The sequence below is a fragment of the Vipera berus genome, assembly GCF_964194415.1.
Source record: "Vipera berus genome assembly, chromosome: 16".
NCBI lineage: Eukaryota > Metazoa > Chordata > Lepidosauria > Squamata > Viperidae > Vipera > Vipera berus.
This window is the reverse complement of record NC_138219.1, coordinates 6,671,971-6,684,157: the sequence shown is the minus strand read 5'-3', so window position 1 is coordinate 6,684,157 and position 12,187 is coordinate 6,671,971. Positions and strand designations below refer to the sequence as shown.

The 12,187-nt window shown below is 47.6% G+C and overlaps 1 protein-coding gene across 1 annotated transcript; it reads right to left on the bottom strand.

Moving 5' to 3' along the window:
* Nucleotides 1–1,212: 1,212 nt before the first annotated feature.
* Nucleotides 1,213–10,814, bottom strand: CATSPERZ (catsper channel auxiliary subunit zeta). Its single transcript, XM_081340974.1, has 13 exons — nt 10,786–10,814; nt 10,214–10,259; nt 9,168–9,220; nt 8,510–8,555; nt 7,789–7,832; nt 7,258–7,303; nt 6,116–6,156; nt 5,593–5,623; nt 4,936–4,999; nt 3,528–3,616; nt 2,781–2,834; nt 2,150–2,216; nt 1,213–1,482 (listed from the first exon to the last, which is right to left on the bottom strand). The coding sequence occupies exons 3-13, from the start codon at nt 9,173–9,175 to the stop codon at nt 1,382–1,384; spliced, it is 591 nt and encodes a 196-aa protein (XP_081197100.1). The 5' UTR covers nt 9,176–9,220; nt 10,214–10,259; nt 10,786–10,814; the 3' UTR covers nt 1,213–1,381.
* Nucleotides 10,815–12,187: the final 1,373 nt, after the last annotated feature.

Genomic DNA, 12,187 nt, shown 5'->3' with positions numbered 1-12,187 from the left:
GAGGAGGAGGAAGAGAAGGAGAAGGAGAAGAAAGGCAGAGGAGGGGAGGAGGAGGAGGAGAAGAAGGTATGGTGCATGAGGAGGAGGAGGAGGAGGAGGAGAGGAGAGGAGAAGGAGAAGGAGAAGAAAGGCAGAGGAGGGAGAGGAGGAGGAGGAGAAGAAGGTATGGTGCATGAGGAGGAGGAGGAGGAGGAGGGAGAGGAGAGGAGAAGGAGAAGGAGAAGAAAGGCAGAGGAGGGAGAGGAGGAGGAGGAGAAGAAGGTATGGTGCATGAGGAGGAGGAGGAGGAGGAGGAGGAGAGGAGAGGAGAAGGAGAAGGAGAAGAAAGGCAGAGGAGGGAGAGGAGGAGGAGGAGAAGAAGGTATGGTGCATGAGGAGGAGGAGGAGGAGGAGGAGGAGAGGAGAGGAGAAGGAGAAGGAGAAGAAAGGCAGAGGAGGGAGAGGAGGAGGAGGAGAAGAAGGTATGGTGCATGAGGAGGAGGAGGAGGAGGAGGAGGAGAGGAGAGGAGAAGGAGAAGGAGAAGAAAGGCAGAGGAGGGAGAGGAGGAGGAGGAGAAGAAGGTATGGTGCATGAGGAGGAGGAGGAGGAGGAGGAGGAGAGGAGAGGAGAAGGAGAAGGAAGAAAGGCAGAGGAGGGAGAGGAGGAGGAGGAGAAGAAGGTATGGTGCATGAGGAGGAGGAGGAGGAGGAGGAGAGGAGAGGAGAAGGAGAAGGAGAAGAAAGGCAGAGGAGGGAGAGGAGGAGGAGGAGAAGAAGGTATGGTGCATGAGGAGGAGGAGGAGGAGGAGGAGGAGAAGAGAGGAGAAGGAGAAGGAGAAGAAAGGCAGAGGAGGGAGAGGAGGAGGAGGAGAAGAAGGTATGGTGCATGAGGAGGAGGAGGAGGAGGAGGAGGAGAGGAGAGGAAAAGGAGAAGGAGAAGAAAGGCAGAGGAGGGAGAGGAGGAGATGGAGAAGAAGGGATGGTGCATGAGGAGGAGGAGGAGGAGGAGGAGAAGAGAAGGAGAAGGAGAAGAAAGGCAGAGGAGGGAGGAGGAGGAGATGGAGAAGAAGGGATGGTGCAGGAGGAGGAGGAGGAGGAGGAGGAGGAGGAGGAGGAGGAGAGGAGAGGAGAAGGAGAAGGAGAAGTCCACCCATCTTAAAGTCTGCTGACTGGGGAATCCTGGGAACTAAAATCCGCCCATCTTCGAGTCGCCAAGCTTGAAAAACGCTGGGATAAAATGGTGAGACTTTTATTGACCAAAAAAGAGAACGGGTTGCAATTTAAGAAAAAAAAAGAAGCTAAATTTGCTCCTTTACTTCCCAGTTTTGGGGAGATGGCAGAGTTGAGACCGAGATGGACGAAGAAGTGGGAGGGGGGCCGTTCCGGGCCTGGATGGGGGGGCTCAGATGATTCCTCTTCCTTGCAAGAGCAGGTGCAGCTTATCCACCTCCTGCTCCATCTCTCCGGTGAGGGGGTGATGCGCCCCGAGTTTTTTCTGGTAATCTTGAGTTGGGAAGGAGAAGAAAACAAGATTCAGGATTTTAAACGAGTCGCGCCTGAATTTGGAACGTTTCGGCCACCGTCGTTAGCGGATGACAGCAGTTGTTAAGTGAACCACACCGTCGTTAAGCAAATCTAGCTTCTCCCTAAGGACTTGCTTGTCGGAAGCCAGCGGGGAAGGTCGCAAAGGACGATCACGTCACACACACACACCGGTTGTAATTCAAGGGCCGGTTGTAAATCGAGGACCGGTTGTAAATCGAGGACCAGTTGTAAGTTGAGAACCGGTTGTAAATTGAAAACTGGTTGTAATTCAAGGACCAGTTGTAATTTAAGGACTGGTTGTAATTTAAAGACTGGTTGTAATTCAAGGACCAGTTGTAATTCAAGGACAGGTTGTAAGTTAAGAACCGGTTATAATTCAAGGACCGGTTGTAATTCAAGGACTGGTTGTAAGTTGAGAACCGGTTGGAATTCAAGGACCGGTTGTAATTGAAGGACCGGTTGTAAGTGGAGAACCAGCTGTAAGTCACTTTTTTCAGTGCTGTGGTAACTTTGGACGGACACGAAATGAATGGTGCTAAGTCGGGGACCCCTCACCCCAGCTTTTCAGTTGTATCTTCAATCTCTGCTTTTTGCTAATAAAGATTCGCGCATTTCGTCAACTCACCCAGCAGTGTCGCCTTTAAGATGGCCAACACTTCTTCCTCCATCAGTTCTTGCAGAGGCAAAGGCACCTGAGAGGGGGAAGGGTCAAAAAAGTCAAAATGGCAGCCCTCACCCTTGGCTCAAAGCCAGTTCTACATTTTGACCCCTATTCCTCCGCAGACACCTGTGGTGAGGTTAGTAACGTCACCCAAGTTTGGACAAGCTTAAAATCCCAACCTTTCTCCTAAATGGGCACTCCGAATTCTGCAAATTTCAGATCGCTGATGGGCACTCTGGTGTTTCCCAGGCGCTGTATTTTGCAGGGAAAGGACGAGTGCCCTGAACGGCTGCATCGGATTTGCAAAAGGAATGGCCGCCGTTAATATTCCAAGCCCAGCCGTAATCCAAAGCTGGGTCTGATTGCGCTACGGGTAAAATTGGGAAAGAAAGAAAGAAAGAAAGAAAGAAAGAAAGAAAGAAAGAAAGAAAGAAAGAAAGAAAGAAAGAAAGAAAGAAAGAAAGAAAGAAAGCAGAGAGGAAGGAAACTCTATGGTTCTGGAGGACCCTTTCGATTGAATCAGGCACGGGGATAGGAAAGGTCACCAAGAGGAGATGCCGAAAGTATAAATCAGAAGGACACCAAAAAAACTCACCGCCACTTTAGAGTCCCGCTCGTGTTTTGCAAATTTTTGCTTATACCCTTTGTCCTAGAAAAAAGAAAAAGAAAAACAAATGAAGGCAGGCTAATTTTGTTATTTGCAAAAATTCTTCCCGAAGCACCCCAATTCATCACCTTCCCTGTCCGGTTAAATCCACCACTTTTCCTTCTTAACTCACTACGCTCACCTATCTGACCTTTTCAAAACACCCAATATCCCATAGTTTTTTTTTGCGGTGGGGGGCATTGAAAATAAAAAATAACCCAAAAAGAAATTAGCACAATTTGAGGTAAGACACAGCCAAGCCATCCGATCAACTGCCAGATAAAGTCACCAGGCAGATGAAGCATCAGCTAGACCAGGGTTTTTCAACCTTGGTGTGTGGACTTCAACTCCCAGAATTCCCTAGCCAGGCAGACTGGATGGAGAATTCTGGGAGTGGAAGTCTACCCATCTTAAAGTACGCTGGCTGGGGGATTCTGGGAGTGGAAGTCCACCCATCTTAAAGCAAGCTGGCAGGGGAATTCTGGGGGCTAAAATCTATCCACCTTAAAACATGCTTCCTGGAGGATTCTGGGAATTGCAGTCTACGTTAAAACTTGCCAAGGTTGAGAAACACCTTGAATCTAAACTATTATAAATAAAAAATAGCTAAGGTCCTTCCAGCTGGAGAGAAATCCCCAATGAGATTTTATATCTATAGATATAGATATAGATATAAAATTCCCGGTTCACAGTCACCTTAAAAACTGACTCTGGAAACTCCCGTGAGTGGCCCGTTTGCCTGTGACTGATTCCCTGTCCCATGCGCCACGAAGAACTAGGAACATCTGGAGAGGAGACAGGGAGAAGGAGGAGAAAAGCTAAGCAAGTTAAAGGATTCACTAACCTTGGAAGACTAAGGTGGTCCCTTCTGTAAAATGGGCGTAAGGCATCCACGGATTTTAATGGGGAATCGTGCAGACAGTCCTTGACTTACAGCCACAAACGGATGCACTTTTAGGCTTGCAAAATTCTGTTAATCGTGTCTCCGGTTTGTTTCACCTGGGAAGGCTTACCGGAATGCAGGCCGCAAGCCCTTCCAGGTGAACAGCGCTTGGAAGTCTCCAGCGCATTACGTTGAGTGCAAGAAGTGAGCCAATTTGCAATCAACCGGCTCTCTCCGCCTTGGGATTGTCTGCCTGTATTAGATGTCTCGAGATTACGTGTGCAATTGGCAGACGGGCACAGAAGCGAGGGAAGAAGGAGGGGCTGGCGGCCGAAAGCTAAGAACAAAAGGGAATTTGATCGTTCTAAATTTTTGGATGCCGGATTGTTGGTGACTTCACACCTTTATGGAAGCTGCAAGGAGCAGATCTGCTTTGAGATCTGGAGAATAGAATAGAATAGAACAGAACAGAATAGAATAGAGTAGAATAGGATACGATACGATACGATACAATAAGAATAGAATAGAATAGGATACGATACGATACGATACAATACGATAAGAAATAAGAATAGAATAGAATAGAATAGAATAGAATAGAATAGAATAGAATAGAATAGAATAGAATAGAATAGAATAGAATAGAATAGAATAGAATAGAATAACACAGTTGGAAGGGACCTTGGAGATCATCTAGTCCAACCTGCTGCTCAATCAGGAGACCTTGTACCATTTCTGAGAGATGGCTGTCCAAAATTAGCTGGGAATTAGCTGAGAAGCCAATTCAGGCGGTCCTCGACTTACGACCACATCTGAGCGCAAAATTTCTGTTGCTAAGCAAGATAATTAGGAATTCCTCCCCCATTTTATGACCTTTCCGACCAGAGTTGTTAAGGGGATCACGGCAGTTGTTAAATTAGTAACACAGTTGTTAAGTGAATCTGGCTTTCCCACTGACTTTGCTTATCAGTAGGTCGCAAAAGGGACCCTGGGACTCTGCGACCGTCGTAAGTATGAGTCAGTGGCCAAGCGTCTGAATTTTGATCACGTGACCACAGAGATGCTGCAATGGTCGTGAGTATGAAAACGGTCGTAAGTCACTTTTTCCGGAGCCGTCATTAAACGAGGTGTTGCAAATGAAGGGCTACTTGTAATTGCGCCAGCAACAATTTCAGGAATATTTTAAATTCTCCGGCATTTATTCGCAGATATTTCTGTTACCTGGGGAGGAAGAAATAGACTCATCCTCCTGTTTCTTAGCCTCCTCCTGAGTTTGTTTCAACTCCTAGGAAAAACAAGGAAATAAGGAAAGAGGTAGAAAAAAGGATTAAGAAAGAATTTTTTAAAAATATTTTGTATATATACTGTAAGGGTAAGGCACAGGGTACTGGGGGGAGACCCTCAAGGCTCGGAAAATCGAAATGCAGTTGTAAAAAGAAGGCCCAGTGGTAAGATAAAGCTAGTCCTTATTTAACAACCACAATAGGAACTGATCATTTGGTTATTAAGCGAAGCAGCTGCTAAGCGAAACCTCGACCGTGCTTGCAGCCTGACTTCAGCTCCACAGACAGGCCCAGGTCCTTAACAAAGGACCGGTGGAAAAGTTCCATTATCACCCCCGTTGTAACGGCCAACGGTCACTGAACGAGGACTATCTGTACAATCATTGATTTGCGCAAGCAGGAATCAAAGAAGACAGATAATTTCGGAGAGATGATTTTTGCAAATTCTGCTGAGAGTTTCACAAAAAGGTCTGAGACAACCGAACAGCATGTTGAGCCAAAACACACACACTCTCTCTCTCTCTTTCTCACTCACTCACTCACTCACACACAAACACACAAACACTTGGTGGTGGAGGGCTGGCACTTTTCCTACCTCTTCATTTTGCTGTGGAAAATCCTCCGGACTCGTAGAAAGAGAACAGAAGACAAAATTAAAGCGATCCCTTGGCTAACGGGAAAACAGATTAACAGAATAATAGAAGCTGGAAGGGACCTTGAGTCCTTCGGGAGAAGGGCGGTATATAAATAAAATTATTCTATTCTATTCTATTCTATTCTAGTCCAACCCCTTGCTCCAGCAGAAGACAACCTTCTGCCCCAACCTCCTGCCCCATTCCAGACAAATGCCTGACTAGTGACGGAGCAGCCACCGTTTCTGGTGGCAAGGCGTTCCACTGGTTCATTGTCCTGATTGTCAGGAAACTTCTCCTTGGTTCTGGCTTGTCAGCGGAACCATTTCGTTTCCTAATTAACGGAGGTCGTTCATTCACTTTGTTGAATCTGCTGGTCAGAACAAACCAGTTTCTTCTCCCTCTTTCCCTCCCTCCCTCCCTCCCAACCCCAATTTCTGCCACCCACCCACGCGAGAACGCTGTTTGGAGAAACCTTGTGTGTACCTTGGGGAAATATCTTCATCAAGAATATCTTCAGAGCACCTCTGCAAGAACACCAGACAGATGAGAAGGACCCCTTCCCTCAGCCCCTCGTTCTGGGGGGGGGGACATCCAGCTTCTTCTCCCCCCCCCATCTCTTCCTGCATCGACCAGTTTTGCACCTCGCAAGGGATTTTGGGGAGGAGAGCCTGCAAAATGCAGGACCGGAAGTCTGAAATATTTTGGCGGCGTGCAGTCCTCCGTTTAAAACCGCAAGAGAGAGCGGAAAAACCCATTTAAGCGGTGCGGTTGTTCAGCGGCCGCATTTGGTGTTACAACTATTTATTTTTTTTGGCCGTGGTCGTTATGTGAATCCCCCCCCCCTGTGGTCATTAAGCGAGAGCCCAACCTTTTGACCTTCCCTGCCGGCTTCTGCACAGAATTGGGGGGGGGGGGTTGGAAGTCAGCTAGGAAGATCACAATTGCGTCACTCTCTAAGTCTAGGACTTTGCGGCTGTCGCAAGCGAGCAAACGACGGTCCTGTGAGTGTGAGGATCATTTGGGAGTGCCTATTTTTTTTCTTTTAGCACCGCTAAAAAATTGGGATGGTCACCGAACGGAACGGTCGTAAGTCGAGAACTGTCTTAATTGGCTTGGTTAGCATGAACCCAGAAAAGGGGTAACTGAATACAGACAGTCCTCTACTTGACGTAGTTCATTTAGCGACCGTTCAAAGTTACAACGGCCCTGAGAAAGCGACCTGTGACCGTTTTTCACACATACAACCGTCGTAGCATCCTCACAGCCATGTGATCAAAACTCAGACGCTCGCGCAACTGATTCGTATTTATGACGGTCGCGGCATCCCCGGGTCACCTGATCCCCTTTTGGACCTTCTGACAAAGCCAGTGTCTCACTTAGCAACAAAAATTTGGGGCTTGGTTGTGGCCGTAACTGGATTCATTCTAGTTCTTGGGGTTTGATTGCCCCTCCCAGAGTATCAGAAATTTAAGAATAAACTGAGAATACACAGAGGGCTGTGTCCAAAATTAAACATTGCTTTCCCTTTTGCTGATCAACAAAATCTCCGGGAAAACGGAATGGAATAGTAAGAGATTAATAAACAAATAGTAAAGCAAATAATGCCCACCACCAGCAAAACCTACCTGATCTTGGCTCCTGAAGAAGTCCTCGCTGAAGATTTTAGACAAACTTGGAAGAAAAAAAAAGTTGGATCAAAGTAGCTGGGGAAAGCTGTTTTGTTTTTGTTTTTTTAACCTAGAGTGAAAAGTTTTCTCTGCCCATTTTTAAAATATATATATATATTGAAGTTACTGAACCAGTTCGCAAGAGTAAAAAAAGCGAGTCAGAAAGACACCGAGTAGTACCAGTTAAAACAACGCTTCTCAACAATAGCCACTTTAAGATGGGTGGGCTTCACCTCCCAGAATTCCCCAGTCAGCATGCTGGCTGGGGGGATTCTGAGAGTTGAAGTCCAGCCCTCTTAAAGCTTGCTGGCTGGGGAAATTTACCAATTTTCTGTTTGGTCTGCACCATTAAGTGGAGGTTCCAGGCCCTGTCGGTGAATTCCTGGCTTTGTTTAAAAATAAACTTTTCTTAAGTTTTATTTTTGCTTTTTCAAAGGGGAGGGAATGGTGATCCATCTTGGTTTTTTTTTTCTTTCAGAGAGGACATACTCTGTCACCTGGTCTCTTTCCAGCTGCGATTTCTTCAAGGATTTCTACAAAATACAAAGACACACACACACACAAAGACACACACACACACCGTAGATGTAAGAAGGGCAGATCAGAAAGGCAAAGCACCCCAAAACCCAGTCCTTTTGTTCCCCCTCCTGCTAGGAAACTCACTTATGCTAAGTCAGCTTTCCCCCAATCTGTTGTTCTCCTGGACTACAGTAACCATCACCCCCAGGCAGAAGTGTCCTTGAGAACAGCTCAGTCCCATATAACCCCCATGTGAATAGCAATATAAGAGATTTAGGAATAGAATTCCACTGTCTGGGAAGTTTCCAGAAATCAAAAATAATTATACCCAAAAATAGATAGATAGATAGATAGATAGATAGATAGATAGATAGATAGATAGATAGATAGGTAGGTAGGTAGGTAGGTAGATAGGTAGGTAGGTAGGTATAGATAGATAGATAGATAGATAGATAGATAGATAGATAGATGATAGATAGATAGATAGATAGATAGATAGATAGATAGATAGATAGATAGGTAGGTAGGTAGATAGATAGATGGATGATAGGTATATGATAGATACGTAGAGAGATGGATGGGATATAGATATAGATAGATAGATAGATAGATAGATAGATAGATAGATAGATAGATAGATAGATAGATAGATAGATAGATAGATAGATAAGATAGATAAATCACATCTTACTGTGCGGAAGCCAACAATCCTTTTGGGTTTCGACTTCTTCATAAATCTTTTAAGAGAAAAACAAAGAAAAGTTTTAACAGTTTGTTTTCGGCACGAGGCAAAAAAATGTACATCTGGTCATTTCAAAGCCCCTTTACAGGTCGTCCTTGAGTTACGAACCCCAAATTGAGCCCAGAATCTATGTGACTAAGACGTTCGTTTCGCGGATATTGCCCCATTTTACGACCTTTCCCTGCAGTGGTGAAGTTCGTGACACCGGCTGTGAAGTGAATCCAGCTTTCCTATTGACTTTGCTTGTCAGGTGGTCGCAAAAGGGGGAATCACGTGACCCCGGGCCACGGCGACCGTCCTAAACACGAGTCAGTCGCCAAGCGTCTGAAGTTTGATCACGTGACCAGAGGGGAGGCTGCGACAGTCGCAAGTTGTGAAAAACGGCCGTAAGCCTCTTTTCTCAGGGCCCTTGTAACTCTGAACGGTCGCTAAATGAACTGTTGTAAGCCGAGGACCGCCAGTGATTCCTAAAAGAGTTTGGGGAAAGGCTGAGGAAGCCCCCTCCCATCAGAGAACCCCCACAGCCATCGGGAAGAATGAAAGTTGCACAGGGACGCTTTTTCCGGATGAAAATCCGAGCACGCCCCTTGGTCAAGCAGTTCCCTACCGTAGCATCCAGTCCCGGGGCTGATCTCGTGACTCCGCGTCCTCAAAGGTTTGCTGCAATGGAATGGGACACTGGAAAGGGATGGTGTGAGCCCCGGTTCTCTGCTCTTCTCCCACCTGGCCATCTGGGACCCCAAATTGCCCACCGCGGAGGGTCTAAGTTAAGCATCCAGAGGGGGTGGACTGTTCCCCCCCTCCCTCCCCCACTGCAGGTTCAGATGGGCTTGGCTGGTCCTCCAAGGTTCTGGTTCTGAGTTCAGTTTGCGACAGTGGTGCACAGAGAGTTTCAGGAGGAGGAGGAGGAGGAGGAGGAAGAGGAAGAGGAGGAGAAGGGATGGCGGAGGAGGAGAAGGAGAAGAGATGGCAGATGAGAGGAGGAAGGAGAAGGAGGAGGAGAAGAAGAAGAAGAAGAAGAAGAGGAAGAAGAAGAAGAAGAAGAAGAAGAAGAAGGAGGAGGAGGAGGAGGAGGAGGAGGAGGAGGAGGAGGAGGAAAGATGGATGAGAAGAGGAAGAGAAGACGAAGAAGGTGGAGAGGAAGGAGGGGAAGAAAGGAGGAAGAGGAGAACAAAAAGTAGAAGAAAGTGCAAGAGGGGAGGAAAAGTGGAGAAGAGAAAGAGAAAAAAAGTGGTGAAGAGGAAGAGACGTAAGAGGAGGAGGAGGAGAAAGAGAAGGAGAAGGAGGGGTGGAGGAAGAGGAGGAGAAGGGATGGCGGAGGAGGAGGAGGAGGAGGAGGAGAATGGGAAGTAGAAGGAGAAGAGATGGCGGATGAGAGGAGGAGGAGGAGGAGGAAAGAGAAGAAGGAGAAGGAGAATAAGGAAAAGATGGATGAGGAGAGGAAGGGAAGACGAAGAAGGTGGAGAGGAAGGAGGGAAGAAAGAGAACGAAAAGTAGAAGAAAGTGTAAGAGGGGAGGAAAAGTGGAGAAGAGAAAGAGAAAAAAAGTGGTGAAGAGGAAGAGAAGGAAGACAAGGAGGAGGAGGAGGAGGAGGAGGAGGCACCCTGTTAAAAAACAAACTGAAGGTTACAACCAAGCAATTCTGGGACCCACCTCTTCTTTTTCAGCACCCACGCTCCTGCTGAAGCGTTTGGACAACCTTGAAACGAGAGAGAAAGTCTCCGGGTCAATTAATGCAATTAATTAATTTATTTATTTTAATTCCCTCTCTTCCTCCGACCTCCCGCCAGAGCTGTCCAGCTCCTCTTGCTTGGGCCTGGGCGTGGGGTGGGCAGCGATTCAAGGGCGGCCGCAGTCGGATGAATTAATGGCCAGAAGCGGGAAAGGAAGCAATCCCTGCCAAGCAGAAAACCCGATTTCTCTTGATAAGAAATTCAAGGTTCCTTCTTTTCCTCCCGCAGAGCAAAGGGAGGGAGGCTGCTGAAGTAGCTTGCGCGATACAGGCGGTCCCCGACTTACGACCACCTTTGGGCTCAGCCGTGGCCGTGAGCCGAGGGCCACCTGCATTGTGCTTCATGCCGCGAAGGGAAGACATTTGCCAAGGGAGTCGCGCCCCGTTTTACCACCTTTCTTGCTACGGTCGCTTAAGCGAATCACCGCACTTGTTAAGTCCGTCACAAAAAACGCTCCTCCCGGGCTGTGGAGGAACCAAAGGAGGAACTTACTTGCTGAAATAACCAAGTGGCAGCGTAGTTATGCTTTTCCTCTGGATAGTGTCCTTCAGGTTCTGCAAATGCTGGGGGGGGGGAAAGTCATTTGCAAGGATCTGTGGCCCTCCCCTTCCTTCCCTTCCCCTCTCTCCTCCCCTCTTTCCTCTCCTCCCCTCCCCTCTCATCTCCTTTCCTCCTTTCCTCTCCTCCCCTCCCCTCTTCTCCCCTCTCCTCTTCTTCCCTCTCCAACCCATCCCATCCTTTTTCCTTCCTTTCATTCTTCTGTTTCCTTCCTTCCTTCATCCCTTCCTTCCTTCATCCCCCTTCCTTCCTTCCTTCCTTCCTTCTTTCCTTCCTTCCTTCCTTGAACCTTCTTGCAATTTACATATTTCTCAGAAATTTCCTTCCTTCCTTCCTTCCTTCCTTCCTTCCTTCCTTCCTTCCTTCCTTCCTTCCTTCCTTCCTTGAACCTTCTTGCAATTTACATATTTCTCAGAAATTTCCTTCCTCCTTCCTTCCTTCCTTCCTTCCTTCCTTCCTTCCTTCCTTCCTTCTCTCTTTTTTTCTTTTTTTCTTTTTTTCTCTCTCTCTTTCTCTTCCTTCCTCCCACCCTCCCTTCCTTGCCCTTATTTTTCCCCTCCTTTCATCCCTTTCTCTTTCTTTTCCTTCCATCCATCCATCCATCACTATTTCTTCTCCTCCCTCCCTCCCTCCCTCCCTCCTTTTCCCCTTTTACCTGAATTTTATGCTCAAAGAGTGTCCCGATGTTGCTTCGCATGGACCTGGAAGAACAGCATAGCAGAGGAAAAACAAAACTGTGAATCACCGCAGTTGAGAAGTCGGCAACCCGGTCGTTAAGTGAATCTGGCTTCCCCCCCCCGCCATTGAACTTTGCTTGCCAGAAAGTCGCAAAGGGGAAATCGCATGACACCCCCACCCCGGGACGCTACAACCGTCATAAGTACATGTCAGTTGCCGAGCGTCCCAATTTTGATCGGGTGACCCTGGGTCGTAAGTGTGAAAAGGGCTCATGGGTCCCCTTTTTTCTGTGGCAAATTCGAACAGTCACTAAATGAATCGTTGTAAGTCGAGGACTACCTGCGTTTCTCCCCCCACCCCGCTCCGTCTCCTCCTCCACCTCAACAATTCCCATTTCCTTCTACTCACCGTAAGCTACGTTCCTCCTCCTGCTCTGCTGAGATCTTGGCCACTTCCTCTGGCCTTGAAGGACCTTCCTCTTTCTCCTTGGGCTTCAGCTCCAGCATCGATTCGTCCAACATGGATAAATTGTCCCACTGATTCTCCAACTCGCCCGCGGTTGGCTCCTTGGGAAGGTCCCACGGTTCCTCCAGCAAGGTCAGGAGGTCCTCCTCCACCCCAGTTCTCTTCAGCCTGGTGGGTTGCTCCACACCAACCT

What these genes read in the sequence shown, in the direction of transcription:
- CATSPERZ (XM_081340974.1), bottom strand. An exon ending in AGCGGGACTCTAAAGTGGCG is followed by an intron (nt 2,217 to 2,780) that starts GTGAGTTTTTTT and finishes TCCCCCTCTCAG; the next exon opens with GTGCCTTTGCCTCTGCAAGA. An exon ending in CTTAAAGGCGACACTGCTGG is followed by an intron (nt 1,483 to 2,149) that starts GTGAGTTGACGA and finishes TCCCAACTCAAG; the next exon opens with ATTACCAGAAAAAACTCGGG.